This window comes from Ammodytes marinus (assembly GCF_949987685.1).
Source record: "Ammodytes marinus genome assembly, chromosome: 21".
NCBI classification, from domain to species: domain Eukaryota; kingdom Metazoa; phylum Chordata; class Actinopteri; order Uranoscopiformes; family Ammodytidae; genus Ammodytes; species Ammodytes marinus.
The window spans coordinates 13,338,846-13,357,624 of NC_137225.1; the positions used below are offsets into that span (position 1 = coordinate 13,338,846).

An 18,779-nucleotide genomic window follows, 5' to 3' on the forward strand; every position below is an offset into this window, starting at 1 on the left:
CACGGCAAAAGCAGTACATCTCACCGTGCTGATCTCATACTCCGGAACCCCTCTGAGGCGGGCGTAGAGGTGCAGGTGTTCTCTACCTGTCAGCAGCTCATCTATGGCATCAAACTGTGGGCAGTATCCCATGTTCTGATGGACATCCAGGATGTTGGTCAAAATGCTGAAGATTAAGTGGAAAAAAACATTAGGAACTACCTATTAGAATGCTGATTATAAGCCTCAAATTTAGGTAATATTCCAAATTGGTTACTTCGTATTTGTAAAAAATGTGTTACAAACCTGTGGCCAGCAACTGAGGCCTCTCCCGAGGTTACCTCAATGTCTCCAGTCAACATCTTAAAAGTGGTGGTCTTCCCTGCTCCGTTCACACCCAGGAGACCAAAGCACTGCCGGGGGATCAGGATAAGACATGAGAAATGAACAATGGAGTGAGCGTGATGTTTCCTCTGTGTAGTCATTCAATGCATCGGTTTTAACCACACAAACCTCTCCAGGTGACACTCCAATACAGATTTGGTCCACTGCTGGGATGATTGTTCTTGAATATGTCTAGCAAGGCGAGGTAATATAAATATATTTTTTTAGTTTCAATAATTTTTTGAACATCTGTTTTATTGTTAGGGTCAGTTGGCCATGATTGATAATATTCTGAAAAGGACCATCTCTCACCTTAGACAGGTTCCGAACGCGTAAAATGTCATTTGTTTTTTCAGTCTTGAAGATTCTCTCTCTTTCCTCTGCCACATCTACATCTTCTTCCAACACATGTGGCTTTGTGCAATTTGATATCCTGTTAACAGAAGAATGAACCACACAGCAAATCAACTTCTGGTGCCATTACATTTTAGACTGTGGCATCGGCATAGCAATCATATTACTACACATTGCACTTTACAAAAAGAGCAATTTTAAAATTATATATTGCAAAATGTGGTTATTCAAGCTCTACTACACTTACAAGCGATCCAGGAAGAAGCGATACTGTAGGAGAAGGTTAAGGATGAAATAAACGAATCCCTGAACTGCCATGCAGAATAAGTTCTTCCCAATGAAGTCCCAGCTATAGGGGTCTGGACTGTAGTCCTCACCTGAGAAAATACATAAGCATTAAACAAACCAAGTTTTCTTGTTACAATAGGAGCTTTATCTTGAATTTGTTTTTCACTTTCTCTTCCTTTATTTTCTTTTTTGACATTATATAATTATTGTTGTTTTGTGTATTTGTATGATGTGTCATACTTGTTTTTAATTTTATTTATTTTGTAATGTTTTGTTCGAAATAAAGAATCAATGAATGAATTAACTTAACTCAGTGATTGTATTTGTAATGTTTATTTAACTTTGTTCCCCTTCAACTTCCCATATGAACTGAACATTACTGCCGAATCTGTTGCAGAGCATTTGGTTCATGTGGCGAGGGGAAAAGGGGGGGGGGGGGGCTGGAGTGTGCTACAACTCAGTTGGCTCGGCAAACGTATGCTATCAGATTTCATCCGAGTATTTGCTTGCGTGACCGCGAGTGACGTTTATGAGTATGTGCGTGTTTTGTAATTACCAAAGCGTGCATAGACATCCGTGACAGCTTGGTTCATGGCCATGTCTATGAGACCTCGGCCCAGGCAGTAATGTGGGAAGATGAGCAGCACCGTCTTTAACAGCTGGTTGAGCTTATACAGAGCCTATAGACAAGATCCAAAACACACACACACATGTAAGGGCGATATGGAATATGCACATAGGGTTGAATTCAGAGACAAGCTCTGTGGTCTTACCGTGGTGACCTCAAAAAGGTCCAGGATGAAGGTGATGGCACTGCTATTGATGCCAATGAAGAGGTTGATACACGACAAAGAGACGTAGGCTGTGCTGGGGATACTGAATATATAGGACATGGGGTACATCATGGGTGTCACAGACCAACTACAGGAGAGAGAGAGAGAGAGAGAGAGAGAGAGAGAGACAGAGAGAGAGAGAAAGAGAGAGAGAGAGAGATTAAAAAGAGCATCAATTGACCTGAGGAGTAAACTTGACCAAAAGCAGTGTAAAAACAATCTGGTGATGACAACAGCTACCAATGTGTCCAGAATTAGAAGAAAGTTATACCTGATTGATTGATAAATACATAACTTGTTATTGGTTTTTGCCAAAATGTAACAAACATTCAGTGAAAAAAAGTCAATGGGGGTTGAAATATAAGTTGTGTGTCAGCTAAAAAGTAATACCACACATTTTCAAACAGTCAAGGTGTTGCAGGGCTATTCTGATTGAGCTTTTTAAAGATGTACTTAATTGTACATGCTTTGTTGTGTACTTAAAAACAAATACAGTTAGAGCTTGAAGGAGGACAAAAACACACCCATAAAGCATAAGCAGGGCAATGAGTGGTTGGAGGTTGTTGGGTGAGGTGTAGCACTTCTTATCAAAAAAGATGAAGATTTCCACCACCATCGCTGCACTGATGGAGTAATTTACCTTAAGAAAGAACACAAATTACAGTATAGATACTAGTTTTACAGAGGAAAGCGAAGAAAACATATTGTCTTTTGAGTAGAGTCTTCAGGTAACGAGGTGGCCATACCATGTCCCAGAGAAAGTTGGCTGTCCAGTACACCAATGGACTGACACCACTGACAAACTGCAGGTGTTTGGCATGGGTGACCCTCTCCTGGATCAAATAGAGGACGAAGCTGGCTGGAACAAAGGACATGGCAAAGATGACGCAGATGGCCACCACTGCATCCACTGAGGTGGTCAGACTGTGGAAAGGACAGAAGAAGAAAAAATACATCAGCTAATATATAAAGAATAAATGTTGAGAGATCTAAAAAAAAAAAAAATAAGAAAAAAAGAGAAACAATTTAATTAAATTAAATAAAATTTAAAAAAATATATATAAAAATAAAAAATAAATTATTAAATGGTTCCAATCCATGGGTGTAATTTGTACATTTAAATGTCCCAACATGAGCTCCTTACTTTCCCTTGCAAAGAAATACAAAAGTTTCAGCCTTTGAAATGTATTTGGATACATGTCCAGCCGTCTGTCACTCACACGGTGTTCTCAGTGAGCTGCTCTTTGGTGAGGTTCAGAGGATGGTTGATGGCAGTGATTCCATATTCATCCAGGTGTGCTCCCTTGGGCAGGTTGGCGCGGAGGATGGCGTTGTTGGCCACGTTCATGAAAGAAACCATGGCATGCCAGCCCTTATTGTTGTACCACACCTGTGGAAAGCATGGATGATGTACTTTGTTTACCACCGATTTATGATGATAATAATAAGGATGTCTTATCAACAAAATACTGCACATAAATTGATTTGAGGCACAATTATATACAGTCTATTACATTGTGTTTAGTAACAAAGCATGTCAATCACAATGATCCAGGTTCCATCAGGCTGGCGGGGTTTTAATGGACTGACCTTGACATTGTTTTCGGTCTCCATGTATCTGAGGAACGTGCCTATGTCCTCCAGCGTTTGTTTGGAGTATTTGCCCTGCAGGAAGAACATTCATGGCCTCATTACAAAAACTCATCAGTGTAGAGAAAGGTGGTCAACACACAGAAGTTATTGTGCAGTGCACTCAAATAAAGGTAAAAAACATAATGTTGAGTTTTAAAGCCATACCCCAGTAACATTGAGCAGTCGTCCCAGCTGTGCTGCTACTTCCTGGATGGTCTTTGGCTGCACCTCTAACACAGGAAGCTGTCCTCCCACTGATATACCTCCATACCTGGACACCAAGGAGAAAAACCCTGCTTAGATCCATTGTAAGTCAAGCTACTTACCCCAACAACTGTACCACACCATTACAACCACTAGAGGGAGAACAGCACCACACATTCGTCCATGTATTCTACTTCGAAATGCATAATAGCTCTGTATGGATCTAACCGTGTCTGGGCTATAAAGTGGTTGGATACAAATGTGAAATTACCTTTGCTCGTTCACCCAATATTTGCTCTTCAAGCTGGGGGGGAAAAATATCAGATTTGAACTTGACAGAAAATACTTAAAACCCACAAACAGACACAACACTTTTTTAATATCTTCTTGGACTAAGATGAACAGTTTTGTTGTTTTTCTATATGTAAACATCGTAAAATATAATTAAAGGCGACTATTACAAATGTTCTCTTTTTGTACGACTACATTATATTCAATATATACAGTAATTAAAATACATGTAAACAAAAATGCTTATATCAATAGAAAGATAATAAGCTATTGTAAATTGATGTTATTTGATAGTGTAAATCAATGCATTTCATCCAAGCTTGTATTCAGTTTTAGATTTTTGGAAAATATTACTTACTTTTCCAGTTTTTCCTTTTAAATTAGTGCTAAGGACCTCATACCTGGTTCGGATAAGACTTGGGTAGGTCTTCACCAGGTAGTCAGAGATGTTCCTGCCTGTTAGGTCCAGGAGAACATCTCCTGTTGACTGGATCCTCTGATGCACAAAAGAACAGGCATTGTGAATTTAATAATCAGCATTGACACAGTGGTCAGTGCACAATACATCATTGTGAGGGCTGAAGGAATTTAGTAGTAGTGTACTTGAGTGGGTTTGTTTTTTGGAGTGTGTGTATATAAATTGAGGTCATTTTCAACATTAGCCAATCCAAGAACCTACCTGTGGAGGTGGCAGGCCTCCAGCTCCCTCAGGACACACAGGGAGCATGGTGAGTTTGGTGGTTGTGCTGCACTGACAGTCTGGAGACGGTCTGAGCGAGGTCCATTCTGGGCCAGCCAGAATATCTATCAGGGCAGGGTTAACCAGGGGCATCTCCCACTCTGTGGTGATGTTGTTACATGGGAAATCTCTACCAGTGGGAGAAAAATTGTCTAGTCAGTGCACAATATATCATTGCTATCAGGGCTGATAACAAAACAGCATAAAGGACACAGTCTGGGGGAAAATATATATCTAAATATATGAGAGTGACTCACTCCAGGGGTTCATCAACCATGCAGCGTGTCCCAAAGCCAGGCTTGTCCAACAACACCCCACCAAAGTATCTCATCTGAGCATCCATAGGACGCTCATTACTGCAATGGACAAAGTCAAACACAGCCAAAAGCAGAAAAGTGTATCAGGAGACATTTTAGCTATTTAAGCAGAGATACGTTAGAAGTATTATATTGATCTCATTAAAGTGGTAGGTCTCTTCAAAACAGCTAAATAGTTTGTTATGCCCACCTGAAGAAGGTGTATTGTCTCCCATACATCCAGGGACTGAGAGTCAGACTCGGATACTCTCCGAAAGGCGGAACAATCAGAGTGAATGTCATCACCAGGAAAACAAAACTGGCTGGCAGCACAATCTATCAAAGACGGAGACATAACTGCGATTTCAAACCAGACAGAATATATAAAAGACCTGCAACACTGCATACCATAGCAGAACTTAAAACATAAAATGCTATTAATATGAGTGACAGAGCTTCATTGGATTATGTTTATAAATTTGATTACTCATAGCAAGGTCACCTGGGCAAAGAAGTCCTTGAAGGAGCGTGTGGCATGATGCATCCTCTTGATCAGTAGAGCAAAGAACTGCTTGAAGGACAGACTGAGGCCTCTGACCTGGTAGGATCCCCTGCCTGAACAGCTTTCTGGCATATCACAGGGGCCCTGGCCTTTGGTGTGTGAAGCCCAACCTGGCTCTGGAATATACAGTAGAGCTCAAATTAAGTTATCTAGACTGACTTGAACAGGCAGGGTAAATGGTTGATTAAAGAGCCCAGCCAGAAAGCCAAGCACCTTTAATGAACAGTGATCAAAAGGCCTTTGCCAGCAGTGCTCCACTAGCCATATTGATATAGGTCATCATCAGAACAGGTGTGCCAGTGAAAGCTCTGGATCCCGGAAATGTGTACTTGCTTGATAGCATGTGACTAGTCAAAATGCCTAAGCTGAAGCACTCTGCATTAGACTGTTGTAGGGGGAAAACCCCATTTTGCTATTTTGTTTTCAAAAATAGCATAAAGACTGATATCCCTTCCTGTCTGTATATTAAATATGAAGCTAAAGCCAGCAGCCAGTTAGCTTAACTCTGCACAAAGACTGGAAACAGGAAAAAAACACTTAGCCTGGTTCTGTCTGATGGTAGCGGAGCTAGCTCGCAAGTTTCTTGTTTGTTTAATCCTTTACAGTTTTGTGTAGTAATTGCGTTGTTGGTGGTTCCATATCAACTGCCACTATGTTGAATCCACAGAGACTAGTTTCAAAAGATTTGTTGCAAATATTTCTTGTCTGAGAGAGATAGAAGATAGGATACAAATGATATAATTCACAGGATAAGGGTGAGATTGAGAACAGGAGGCTACAAAACATACACCTACACATGCAGACAAATGGCAAACCAAGAGCACGGAAACACTAAGTTAAAGGAAAGCACAACAAAAACTTTGTGTTGTTATCTTTTTTGTTACCTTGTACACATTTCCTGTTGGTTCCATCAGCGGTGACCTTTAGGAAGATCTACAAGGAAATCAGATTACCTCAATACAACTCTCTTTGCATTCTTTGGTACTTGCTATCAGATTGATTAAAAATAATTAATTTTTCAATAGCTAAGAATTTTTCTATTCAGGGGGTAGTCAGTTTGATCTATTGTCCATTAAATGTAAATTTCCTCATAATTCAGGACTGTCTGTATTGGTTATTTACAAGCATACCTAACTGACTACAACCGCTACTATCTTTGTAAACATTATTCCCACGCACCTCCTCCAGCGATGTGTCAGACACACCAAAGCTGCTGAGGCCAATGTCCAGCAGCGTTTCCTCCAGCTCTCTGAAGAGGCTTGCGTAGGCCCGGGGCTGGAAGTTTCTGTTTGGCAGCAGGTAGGTCAGCTCCTGGCCAATGGCCTCGATGAGTCGGGCCTGTGGCACGTGGTGATGGACCAGCTCTGTGATGTTTTCCATGTTACCTACAGATGAGTGGTAGAGGATTTGACTCATTTTAACTTGCATCGCCACTTCTTCTGTTTAGTTTAATTCAACAACTTGTTGCCTGCGAAATACCTCTCTTACATCATGAGAGGAACTGGAGAATGTAAAATAACCATTTCCAACAGTAAACGTAAAAAGATACTGGTAGGAAAAATAGAATATCTGACAGGTGGCATATCAAGTAGAACGGTACTGTAAAAGGTGTGCAAAATCTAAGCAGGGAATAAAACACAAAAGAAGAAAAACATATTGTTGAGCTGAACTGCATATCCAATTGATCTTAGCTAGGTCTATAGAGGGTTCAGGGTGTTTACATGTGTGTTGGCAGCAGGTATAGGTAAGTAGACTGACAACGATCCAGTGCATACGTGCCATTCATTAACATGACAAAGGGATTGTGTTCCATTTGTGTTATTAATTTAGAAGTTGTATAGACTAAAACCTTTTTAAGTAGACTAACAATGTATTTGGCACAACCAGCGATTGATCAGCTTCACTTGACAATAATGGAACTAATTGGGACCTTACCTTCCAACTGTCTGTCTGGGGTCTCGCTCTCCTCATGGTCAACTTTAAACTTTGAACATTTTGAACATTTGCAGGAGCAGTCCTTTGTACAGTCACAGCTGGCCTGCAGCACAAAATGTTAAACCATAAACAACTGTATTTTTGTATGCATGCATTTTTTGCTCACCATTAGTCTCACAGGGACTCGTAGTTAGATACCTTTAACACAAACATTAGACGTTGTCCCATGTGTTTCCTCCACCACATGGATAAATATTTAATTGTAAATGTATTGACTTTTCTTCTTATTAACCTGGCTTTCAATCTAGAATTACATACTTTAGTCCAAATGCCGTTTGGTATGCCGTTCCAATTCTAGTTAAATCCAGCACTTTGTAGCATTTAAAGCCTAATGCACACACACACACACACACACACACACACACACACACACAACAAGGCTCCATTTTTTTACAGGTTCCTACCTTTGGAGTGCCAAGTTTCATCCGTCGTACAAGAGTGAGGTAGAAGCCAGCGCCAAAACAGTTCTTGAGGAAGATGGGGGAGCCGCAGCAGTGAAGGCGACCCTGAGAGATGATAGCCACTCTGTCACTGAGCATGTCGGCCTCATCCATGTGGTGAGTGGACATGATCACTGTGCGCCCTGGATGGGTTACGGATGCAGAAGGGATAAAAAAGAGAAGAAAGATAATTTAGATTTGATCATTCTGATTTAGGTGGTATCATATATTATAGTTTGAATGGTAAATTGTCTTTGTAGGAGGAATGCAGTGAAGTCAAGTATGTTTACATTCATATTTGGGAGAACAAATGAGTTCAATAGGCCACCAGTGTTATATAATAATGTATGATGTGCTTAATAATGTAAGAAGATATGCATTATCTGGAAAAAAAATTGTATAACAATATCAGTGAGGACATTGTATTACATTATTGGGTTTAATAATTATTGTTATAACACATTCTAAGGCAAAAAAGTCATTTTTTAAAGTACATGATGACTTAAATTAAAGCCTTCCATAAGACAGTGAGACTTGGCTTTTTCAAAGAACAAACGTCTGTTGATATTGGAAAAAAATAACTGTCTATCGAAGGGGCTAAAACTCATAAACCTCTGTAATACCATGACATTAAAAGTATATAACTTTGTCTGGCCAGTGAGGGTTCAGTGTTACCTGCACGGTATTTGAGCAGTAGGTCCCAAATAGAGCGTCTGGAGTAGGGGTCCACCCCTGAAGTGGGCTCATCCAGGATCACCACTTTGGCCCCACCAACAAACGCCAAGGCAACTGATAACTTCCTCTGCATGCCCCCTGAATGACAAGATCACAAAATACTCACTTTATATTGCACATATCAGTGTGTGTGTGTGTGTGTGTGTGTGTGTGTGTGTGTGTGTGTGTGTGTGTGTGTGTGTGTGTGTGTGTGTGTGTGTGTGTGTGTGTGTGTGTGTGTGTGTGTGTGTAGGTGTATGTGTGTGTGTGTGTGTGTGTGTGTGTGTGTGTGTGTGTGTGTGTGTGCGTGTGTGTGTGTGTGTGTACCTGTGCAAACAAACATAAAACCTGCTGTTTGCTGCAGCTTTTTTTTTTCTTTAAAGTTTAAAAGTGATGCTGACAGACCTGAGAGATTCTGGGTCAGTTCATTTCTCTTGTGAGGTAGACCCAGATCCTGCAGCATGTTCTCCACCTCCTCCTCGGCCTCGGCTTTGGAACGACCTTTCAACAGCGAGTAGAAGAGGATGTGCTCCGCTACAGTCATACTGATAGAGAACAAAAAAAATATATATCTTATTTTATCAAACTGTAGCCTATATCGTGATTGATATTTGAACACAATGTAAAATGCAACATATCCCCTTTGTAACACTTACACTACTGATAACTATGAATTCTAAATACTAAGCATTATGGAAAGTTACACACTGCTGAAAAAGGATGTTGTGTTGTGGGCACATTCCCAGAGACTGACGGATGGTGTCCATGTCTGTGCAGATGTCCTTGCCATAGATGGTGGCTGTCCCTGAGGTGGGAGGGAACATGCCGGTCAAGATGGACCTGGGAGAAAAGAGATGGAAATAGTAAAAAACAAGATGAAAAGTATGCGGCGTGAACCTTGGTGTCCCTCAGCTACATATTACTGACACAGTAAAGTGAATTGAACTATAATCTACATGTATGGGTGTGGTGTTTCATGTACAGTGTCTGTTTGACATACATGGTGGTGGTTTTCCCTGCCCCGTTTTGGCCCAGAAAGGCAGTGATCTGGCCCTCATAGAAGCTGATGCTAAGGCCATCCACGGCCGGCGTGGATCTACCGCTGAAAACCTTGACCAGGTTCTGGATGCAAACACCTTTCACCAGCTCTTCAGGCTCTGCATCAAAGAATGAGTGACCTGCACACAGCAAAGAAAAGCACAAACACAGGGCGTTACTTATTTGTCCGGCCTGTCAACCGAATTTTAAAAAGCGACACTGATATCGACATAATATGTGTTCTTCTATTTCCCAACTGTGTATGACAGAGGCATACACACATATGAGACCAGGGGATTGGAATGTAATACGGTGGAAGGAAAAAAACAGTTTCCATCACTTATTAACTAGACATGTAAGTGAGATGCTAGCGTCATGTGTGTTCACATAAACCAAGCAAAAGCAAACACACACACAAGGCCATTGAGTTCCCACACAAAGACTTTGATTGGCAGATGGAAACTAGGAGCAAAGAGAGAGAGATGGCTTGAATCCTGAATGGAGATCTTTGGTCCAAAAAATATTACATCATCATAATTAATGAGATATCTTAATACTATGTGGAATCATGCTTTGATTCCACGGATATCAGAAAGTCTGATTAAAGTGTTGTGCTGAATTTTCTTTTAAATATGGAAAAAACAGAACCAATTTGCAGCTACCATACCATCGTTCTTCTGGTTCTCCTCCTCCACCTCCTCCGCCTCAGCCTTGTCCCCGTTCTTCATCCTCTCACGCTCATCTTTGTGTTTACAGGAGGGCGTCTCCTCCGGGCTCTTTGCTTCTTCTTTCTCATCTCCCTGATCTTTGCTTTCCTTCTCCTCCTCTTTTTTCTGTTGCTCTCCTTGCGCCTTGTTTGCCAGGTTATCAAAGCGCTTATGATCAAACCGCAGTTTGTTGTCGCCTTTAGAGAAAGAGTAAATTATTATCATCATTACTACAAGAAATAAATTGTCACAGTCTCTTTTTATTTTTAGAATAATGACACATTAAGTCATATATATTGAAGAGGGAAAATGGTGAGTATAAACCAGCTTACGTGAGGCTGGAGCCACGCTGTTGAACCAATAACAAGGCAGGAAGGGGAAGTAAAATGGCCGACTGATTCCATATTGTCCTGTGATGGAAACATATATAAACATATCAATATAATTTGATAAATTGAAATAGAATATATTTTTTTTAATGCTGTAAGCAAAGTCTTTATTTCTCTCTAAAACCACTGACCTGGGAATACATTGTCCAGGTACCAGGCCAGCACAGCGTACAGTATAGTGTCCAGGACCATCATGCAGATGGAGGTGAGAAAGGAGAACTCGTCCCCTTCCAGAGGACTGGTCTGGATGTTGTCCCACTGCAGACCCAGGCCCTGCTCTTCATACCGCGACAGGTATTCTGTCCCAAAGCCAAAAGCCACTTGAGACAGCAGACTCTAAAGGGAAGAGGCCACAGTCAAATCATTTGTCTTCTACATTAAAGGCCCATCCTTCAACCATCTATAGTCTAAACTTAATTTATTCAGTGTTTCAAGAAGTTTTCTGGACCATAATTTTAATATTACCCATTTATTTAGCAATAGGCAAATGCTTCGTATGAGAAATGTCATGGCAATGAAGCCTGTACAACATAATCAGCATTGTGCTTCTGCCAGCTCTTTCTCGAATTTATCCTTTTTTGTTCTTTGATGTAATGAGATCCTTTATCTATGTTTGTGTTTGATCAGACTCAGTGCTTTGTTTCCTGGGATGAAATAGGTTGTAATGCAATTTGAGAAACTACAAATAGCTGTGTTTTACACATAGTTCGTATAATATCAAATTCCGTTATTTGATCTGATGATATACGTAGGTAGAGCCATGTATTGAAGACTCAAGACTCACAAATAATCCCAAAGGATGCAGCTGAATTGGAATAATCCCTTAACATATGGTAGCATGTTTTCAGTTGAAGCATGTTTCCTTGTAAGAGAGAGAGATATGCTGAGATGTGACACCCACCGCCAGGATCTTCATGTCCTTGCTGATGCGGTCTTGCCAGGCAAAGCAGAATAAGTGTGGCAGGTACAGGGTAAAGTAAACGATGCCGCAGCAGGCTGCTGCCAGGTTGGCCTGATTGAAGAAGACACTGAAGAGGAAGCATTGCATGATGGTAGCCGTAGTGAAGGTGAGCAAAAAGAGGAAGAGGATGACATAGTTGCTGTAGTTCAGTACCCTTCCTCCCTATAAGCCAGGGACAGACAGAAACACAGAGGGTTATGTTTTTCAATAGCATTGCACTGACTCTATATACCAATACCAATACAAGGAGATGGTAGAAGGCATAGATTGATATAGGTAAGCAAACAAAAAAGTTGTATTTTGTATGAATTCTTGTTTTATATTGTTTATTATCTATCTATCTATCTATCTATCTATCTATCTATCTATCTATCTATCTATCTATCTATCTATCTATCTATCTATCTATCTATCTATCTATCTATCTATCTTTTTGATCAAATGCATTTTTTTCCGTAGCTCTTTTGAAATATATAGAAATGAGATGTTAAACTGAATGTAAAAGTCAACTTGCGATATGAAATAAGTGCTTGCACATGCAATGTACTGTAGATAATTGGGCAATCCTGTTCCAACACATTGCTTTACAGAAATCCTCCACTAGAGGTCACACCAGCCCATCTTTACTATACTATGTCAGCTGAGCCACTGACAACAAGTTGGGACTTTTACAAGGTACAACAGTTAATCATTGCTGAGCACATTCCTGGAGTCCTTGACACAATTCCCATGATGTCATGCTGTTCACAGTTGTTTCGTTAATGATTGATAAGCATGCAATCGGTAAGCCACTATAACCAAGTCAACATGATTATGAAACACTATGAATTAATCAGATTCAAAATCCCATTAAAATGACTGCATGATAGGGTGTTTCTGGCAAACCCGGATTATATCATGAAATGCAGCAGTGAAAATGGTAGCTAAGTGTGAAAGCCGAAATTAGTCGCAAAACCTCAAGGAATACCTGGCTCATCACTCTAGGTGCTCCATTCATTTACTGTATTGCATTACCACTGTTCCACCCGCTTTGACAGGTCAGGCAAGCGGAAAGTGCTCGTCAGAGACAAAAATTAGATGGCACAGGAAAGAGGATCTTAAAAAGCGTTTTTGCTGATTCCTTCCTTACTATGATGATGGCGGTGAGGAGAGCAGTGCTAGTGCCCATCACCAGAAAGCTGTCAATGAACCAGGTGGACCAGATGACTCCGTTGGTGACCCCCGTGGCCTTCAGCGTCTCCTTAAGGCGGAGCTCCTTCTCCAGGACAATACTCTTGACTACCATGGACACCGAGTAGACCCAGGCCAGGACCATGAAGATGGGGAAACAGCGGTTCAACGTCAGCATGAAACTGGACAGAAAAAGGGGAAGGTGAAGTACGATGGAGAAGAAGGACACAGTTATTGATTGGTGTATTTCTCAGGTTCACTGCCAAAGAACAGGAGTTATCTTACCGTGAATTGATGAATGTATGGCCTATGTAACATGTACATAGTCAACAATACATTCTGCTATGTCAGTTACAGTCTATGTTATTCAACTGAAACTTCCTTAATGATGGTGTTTCTACTCACAGGTCATCCACATAACAAGGGTATGGCATCTGCTGCAGGTAAACTCCCAGTGGCCACTCTTTCCCAGTCTGGGTCTTGATGATGCCATGCTCTATAATGTCCTGGAGGTAAGCAAAGCCGCCCCATACATAGCGGAGGTCATCCATAGGATCGGCTCTGGGGCCAGGGTCCCAATACCTGAGCGATACAAACATATTTGATCTCTACATTTTATCACCATCTTTATTCTCTGAATCAATCGCTTGGTCTTGAGATTGATTCTAACCTGTCTTTGACCTTATTGGTGCGCTCCACTGCGTCAATATCCATACGTATCTTGAACTTGACATGAGGCGGTACTTGGGCGGTCCAGGGGTACATGTTTACGAAGACCAGGCCCGCCCAGAACTTGCTATCCTCCAACAGGTTCAAGGCCCGGTGAGTGAGGCTGTCCTCATCAGGCTGGGCCACAAACTTATCCAGCATCAGGCACTATAGGCGACAGAGAATGAACAAAAGAGAGACAGCCACATAAATGGACGGGTGTTAGACCAAGGTAGAAGGATAATCCCTGCGTATAGTATAAGCAAAGCAGTTCCGTCTGCTTAATAGAATATTACATTTCACTTTAAAATATAACCCCACAATCTTTGTAGGTCATTGAAGCATTACTTTGGTTTACTTTAGTATTATTTACTTGATTCGCACATACACTGTAGCATAATTGTAGCCATAGAGGTGAATCTGCAATCGAAAAAAGAAATGAAGCAATACTTTTCGAAGATCAACTCAAGGTGATACAATCAGGGTAACCTCAAATATATCAGTTTGTAGTACAACATGCTAATGTTGGAGCAGTTCTCATGTTTGCCAAATTCACCATTTTACATTAGCGTGTTCGCATGTTTTACAGATATTTACTCGTACACTAACCTTTCGGATACAAGGTTAAAGTGATTATAGTTAATCCATAGGGTAACATAAATACAATGACAGTACCATATTTCACAATGATACATCGAACACAAAACATTTGCCCCACAATATGTCACCAAAGCCATAGTTTAAGCCATCTGGGAACAATGGTCTGTACAAAATGTTGTGACCATCCATCCAGTAGATGTTGAAATATTTGCTAAGAAGATGAAGGACTGAGCGTTGCCAGTGTTGGCTCGAGTCTTGAGCATTTACAGTGACACCTCAGCCATGGTTGTCTCTTCTTTGCGAAGCGTGTCTGATATAGCCATTCACTGGAGGCTAATGCAAATAGGGAGGGTCTTGATCCAAACAAAACACTCCAAAACAACAATTTACCCCTGAGATCCCACGCACAGATTAACGCCCCCCAAAATAACCTAAAACACACATACACACTATTTGCAATGCAAACAAGGACATGCATCCAAAATACATGCATATATAAATTAACAGACACAATGTACACTAAACACGGCCAATAAATGCTTCGAATCTCAAAGACCCTTAAATTACCCAAGCATCACCTACTAACACTGCCCCACTGTGTGGTGGGTTACGCATGCATGCCACCAACGTGCAGCCAACCAGCCATCAAGCCCACGGTCATTGTTGTCGCTTTATAAAGGATGGTGGATGGAGTGACAGCTGTATCTAATCGGCCTCAATCGTTCCCTCTCTCCCTGTCACACTCAAGTGCTGTAAACCTCAACTTGGACAAAAACAAAAAACACCAACCATCCACTCAGCCATTCCCCAAGGTGCCCCCGTGTCACCCCCCAGAGCGATAGGCCTCTCATCCCGATTAGCCTCCACAGCGAAAGGGCCTGATTTGAACTTTGTTTCAAATGCATTGGTCCACCTTTTGTAGAGGGGCCCTCAAAAGAGAAGGTTTGTGAAGTGTTTTTTTGTTTTGTTTTTGTTTTTCATGAGCTTCACTCCGTCAGCAGTGAACAAAAGAGACTCGACAGCAAGTTTGTTGCTCTGGCCTTGGCCCACCTGGGTAGATTGCCATGTCTCTGGAAGGAGGGACAAATTGCAGGGCCCAAAGACAGCTAAATGCTCACATCACGTCAAGCGTGGTATTGAGCACATAGTGGGTAGGGTATTGAAATCGACAAGCGACAAGACCTGTGCTTAATTGGATTATGTCATGAATAGGCCTTTCCTAGAACTTGAACTCTCAGGTGGAGTGGAATGCGGATAAACAGTCCACATTCTAACAGGGGGAGAAAAGGTAACAAATCTTAGCGAAAACAATCCTGACACCTAATTTTCCTCTTTAAAGGTGCAGCCCCCTTTGGCGAGTCAGGATAATTCTGCACACTGATATACGTTTTTCAAAGCACTGCCAGTGGCATTTGAAAGGCAGGAAAGCTGACCTACCAAAAGATTAATGAAAATACTAAAAAAGGTTAATGTCTTTCAGTAAGGCTCACTCACGTCCCCATATTGGTTGAGCATTCGAATAACCCGGTCAGTTAGGTTGAAGATGTCTCTCCAGTCGAAATCAGGCACGTCGACTAGGCGCTCCTCTGGTGGGCCGTTGTGCAGGAAGTTGAGGATGTGTTTGGAGGAGAGCGGCGCCTCCTCTAGGGTCCTGTCAATGAAATCCATCACAGATGGATTGTAGATTGTGTCCTGAAACAAAAGGAAGTGCGGAAAAAGCTTTATTTACCCTGGGTTTTTTTCCATCAAGACTAAGACCTCTTTTTCTCAGGAAGATGTTGCTGAGACACCAGAAGGAACACACTTAACCTTTCATCACAAGTAAACCAAGGGGAAGAGGACAACAATATGCAATTTATTTGCAGCAAAAATGTTCTTAATCAAAGCATTAACTTTATTGGATTCGTCTTTAACGGAAAAGGGCTACAGGAAGAAAGGGAGTTAACAGAAAGGAAACTGATGAACATAAATAGGACTGAAATTGATGGTAATGTGTCATAAAAAATAAGTAAGCACCAAGAAAATGCAAATGTTCGTAGTGAGGCCACAAAAAAGAGAGGGAAAAATGGACACTTAAAGAGGATGGATGGATAAAGGAAAAAGATGGCATACTCTGTTAAGATAAGGTTATTTATTGAGGCAGGAAGCTGTTTGAACTCCTGAGACCTCAGCAAATAATATAATTGAGGAAAAGATCAGGATAAAATAACAAAAACATCATTAATCACTTCATTCAAAAGGACCACTGTTGCCATTGGATGTCTGCTGGATGGCAACACAAAGGTAGATACTGATCAAATCAGATGTATTAGACATAAACACATCAGAGCTGTTATGTGGATGTCATTTAAAACCACAATTGAGGATATGTCAGCTTTTAGTTCCAAGTAATTTAACGCACTGATGCAGAATTCAGAATAGTATTTTGGTAATTGATTCAAACCAATTTTGGGTTATATGTTTAAGAGTTTGAAGGAGTTTCTACCACAAATATATGATTTGATAATCTTAAATTATATCAGTCCCAACCTAATTATTCTGTCACACTATAGTGTTGTCCTACCCGTATCATCTGTACTTGGACTCCATCTTGGAAAAAAGCCCAGATCTGTGGAGCCACTTCCTCCCAGGCCTTTCCCATCGTCCTGAGCCTCTCCAGCTCCTGAAATGTAGTGTTTGCCTGCAGGGGAGATGGAAAGGTGTGTTAGTATGTGTATGAGTATGTGTGCGAATGGTTGGTGTGTCAGGATTCATAAAAATAAACATACATACACAGCTTTTCCTCACAAATGTCCATATATGGGTGCACATCATTCAGAATGATATAAGTACATGCACACAAAAAAACAGGTACCGGTATTTTGAACAGTTGAATTGAAAAAAATTCATGTTGGAAGAGGAACTAGATGAGCTGTCAATTAACTTCAACTCCATGCATGTATGCATGTGCACGTGTGTAAATAACATTTAGAAACTCAAACACACACTGTCACAGTTCCCCTAATCTCCCGCTACATACCATTCCCACATTTAACTCTCTGTGAAAACAGGCTTTGCAAAGACAACACACACATTCTCACACAAAGAATTCCAGCGGGCCTGTTTTAGATAACCAGCGAATTTGCAACAAATGCACTCTGTGCCATATTGTCAAATATTTACTGCACGCTTATCGTTGAAACTCTGGATGTGTGGGAGTGTGTGTGTACAGTGTTTTATGTAGCAAATACCAAAGGCTGGCTATTTCAGTATTCAGTCATGTGCAGTGGGGGATGAAAGCGCTCAAGAGTACACCCAATTAAACGCCTTCCTCTTGTGTGTGTCTGATTTTGGGTGACAATGGGGACAATGGAATCGAGGTGACAATGGAGGTCGTTGGTGACAACTGGCCGAATGCATTCAGCCTGCCCAGTGAATACCAGTCAGGTTCCCACAAGTAAGCTTCCTCATTCCCCCAGGGGCAGTTCAAAACAGCAGCAAAAGCAGGAGGAGGATTGGGGGATTCCTTTTGGGGGCACTCAAGGCATCTTCTAGTTGGGAAAAATCTGGGGAATGTTGTGCCTTGTAGCAAGGCTAGTTCCAAAGGTATTATCTATTAACACACTCCATTAAACACTTGTGGTACCCCACTCATGCATATTTTGTCTCTATGCAAGACGCTTACAATTATATCAAGTTGTTTGCTAAAAAGGGCCATCACTAATACGGTTCCGATAAGCGTGCCCTGATTTCTAATGTTCTAGTGGCCGATGAGCTGGCCATAAGACAACTGAATACATGCTTATAACTTCATCTAATAGTTAACAAGCACTTTTGCATTCATCAACACACTACAACCAAGGATAATCTGTAAATGAATTCAGGAAGGCTGAAGACTGGGTCCAACTTCCGAGGTAAAATCCTTACGTAAAAGGACTAGCACTCATACGTCTGTATTTGTTAGGATGTTGGTTAACAGATTAAAATGGGGTTTGAAATAATCTCCTCCATTATTACAGTATATTGGGCTACTGCCACTTTTGAGCGCAAAGCAGCAAAGCAAATTCTAATCGCAATTTGATGGTATTACGCTAATCTTAATAACATGGCCTGTGTGGACTTTATGGTGAATTTTCCCTACAGTGTTTGTCGAGAGTAATCAAGTAAATGAGCAATATTGGCTTGATGCAGGTGAAGGCTGCATAGCTCATTATTACAAATGAGTGGTCACACTTTGAAGCAACCTATGTTTCTAATGGAACAAACAATTGAATGGCAGAGAAACGAGGAAGACTACAGAGAGCATGTTGAGGCCATGTTGTTGGTCTTGTGGATCAAGCCCTTAGTCATTACTTTCTTAGAACAATTAAGATCCCAATCTGAGGGGGAAAGGAAAACAAAGGGTGCATTACAGGTCGGGAAAAGAGGAAACACCAGTGTGTGCCTATTTGTGTGTGTGTGATCTCATGTCTTTAATGACCGGCTCTTTACTGCTTACACAACACTGAAAAGCCAT

The 18,779-nt window shown here is 41.1% G+C and overlaps 1 protein-coding gene across 1 annotated transcript in view; it reads right to left on the reverse strand.

The window, feature by feature from the left end:
- The window catches only part of abca4a (ATP-binding cassette, sub-family A (ABC1), member 4a), a gene marked incomplete at its 5' end in the record, with an annotated part of 32,718 nt that overhangs the window by 3,329 nt on the left and 10,610 nt on the right, over positions 1-18,779 (reverse strand). The window contains 35 exons of the mRNA XM_080050046.1: positions 25-166; positions 286-392; positions 493-555; positions 676-796; positions 965-1,094; positions 1,562-1,685; positions 1,779-1,926; positions 2,363-2,478; positions 2,585-2,762; positions 3,059-3,228; positions 3,429-3,503; positions 3,636-3,741; positions 3,946-3,978; positions 4,367-4,461; positions 4,645-4,834; positions 4,962-5,060; positions 5,212-5,336; positions 5,503-5,678; positions 6,447-6,495; positions 6,742-6,947; positions 7,498-7,600; positions 7,962-8,140; positions 8,673-8,810; positions 9,117-9,256; positions 9,420-9,551; positions 9,712-9,889; positions 10,417-10,653; positions 10,789-10,866; positions 10,977-11,181; positions 11,747-11,968; positions 12,936-13,158; positions 13,382-13,558; positions 13,647-13,852; positions 15,779-15,976; positions 16,848-16,964. Of these exons, the coding sequence (XP_079906172.1) occupies positions 25-166; positions 286-392; positions 493-555; positions 676-796; positions 965-1,094; positions 1,562-1,685; positions 1,779-1,926; positions 2,363-2,478; positions 2,585-2,762; positions 3,059-3,228; positions 3,429-3,503; positions 3,636-3,741; positions 3,946-3,978; positions 4,367-4,461; positions 4,645-4,834; positions 4,962-5,060; positions 5,212-5,336; positions 5,503-5,678; positions 6,447-6,495; positions 6,742-6,947; positions 7,498-7,600; positions 7,962-8,140; positions 8,673-8,810; positions 9,117-9,256; positions 9,420-9,551; positions 9,712-9,889; positions 10,417-10,653; positions 10,789-10,866; positions 10,977-11,181; positions 11,747-11,968; positions 12,936-13,158; positions 13,382-13,558; positions 13,647-13,852; positions 15,779-15,976; positions 16,848-16,964 (4,986 nt within the window). The remainder of the gene's footprint in view (positions 1-24; positions 167-285; positions 393-492; positions 556-675; positions 797-964; positions 1,095-1,561; positions 1,686-1,778; positions 1,927-2,362; positions 2,479-2,584; positions 2,763-3,058; positions 3,229-3,428; positions 3,504-3,635; positions 3,742-3,945; positions 3,979-4,366; positions 4,462-4,644; positions 4,835-4,961; positions 5,061-5,211; positions 5,337-5,502; positions 5,679-6,446; positions 6,496-6,741; positions 6,948-7,497; positions 7,601-7,961; positions 8,141-8,672; positions 8,811-9,116; positions 9,257-9,419; positions 9,552-9,711; positions 9,890-10,416; positions 10,654-10,788; positions 10,867-10,976; positions 11,182-11,746; positions 11,969-12,935; positions 13,159-13,381; positions 13,559-13,646; positions 13,853-15,778; positions 15,977-16,847; positions 16,965-18,779) is intronic.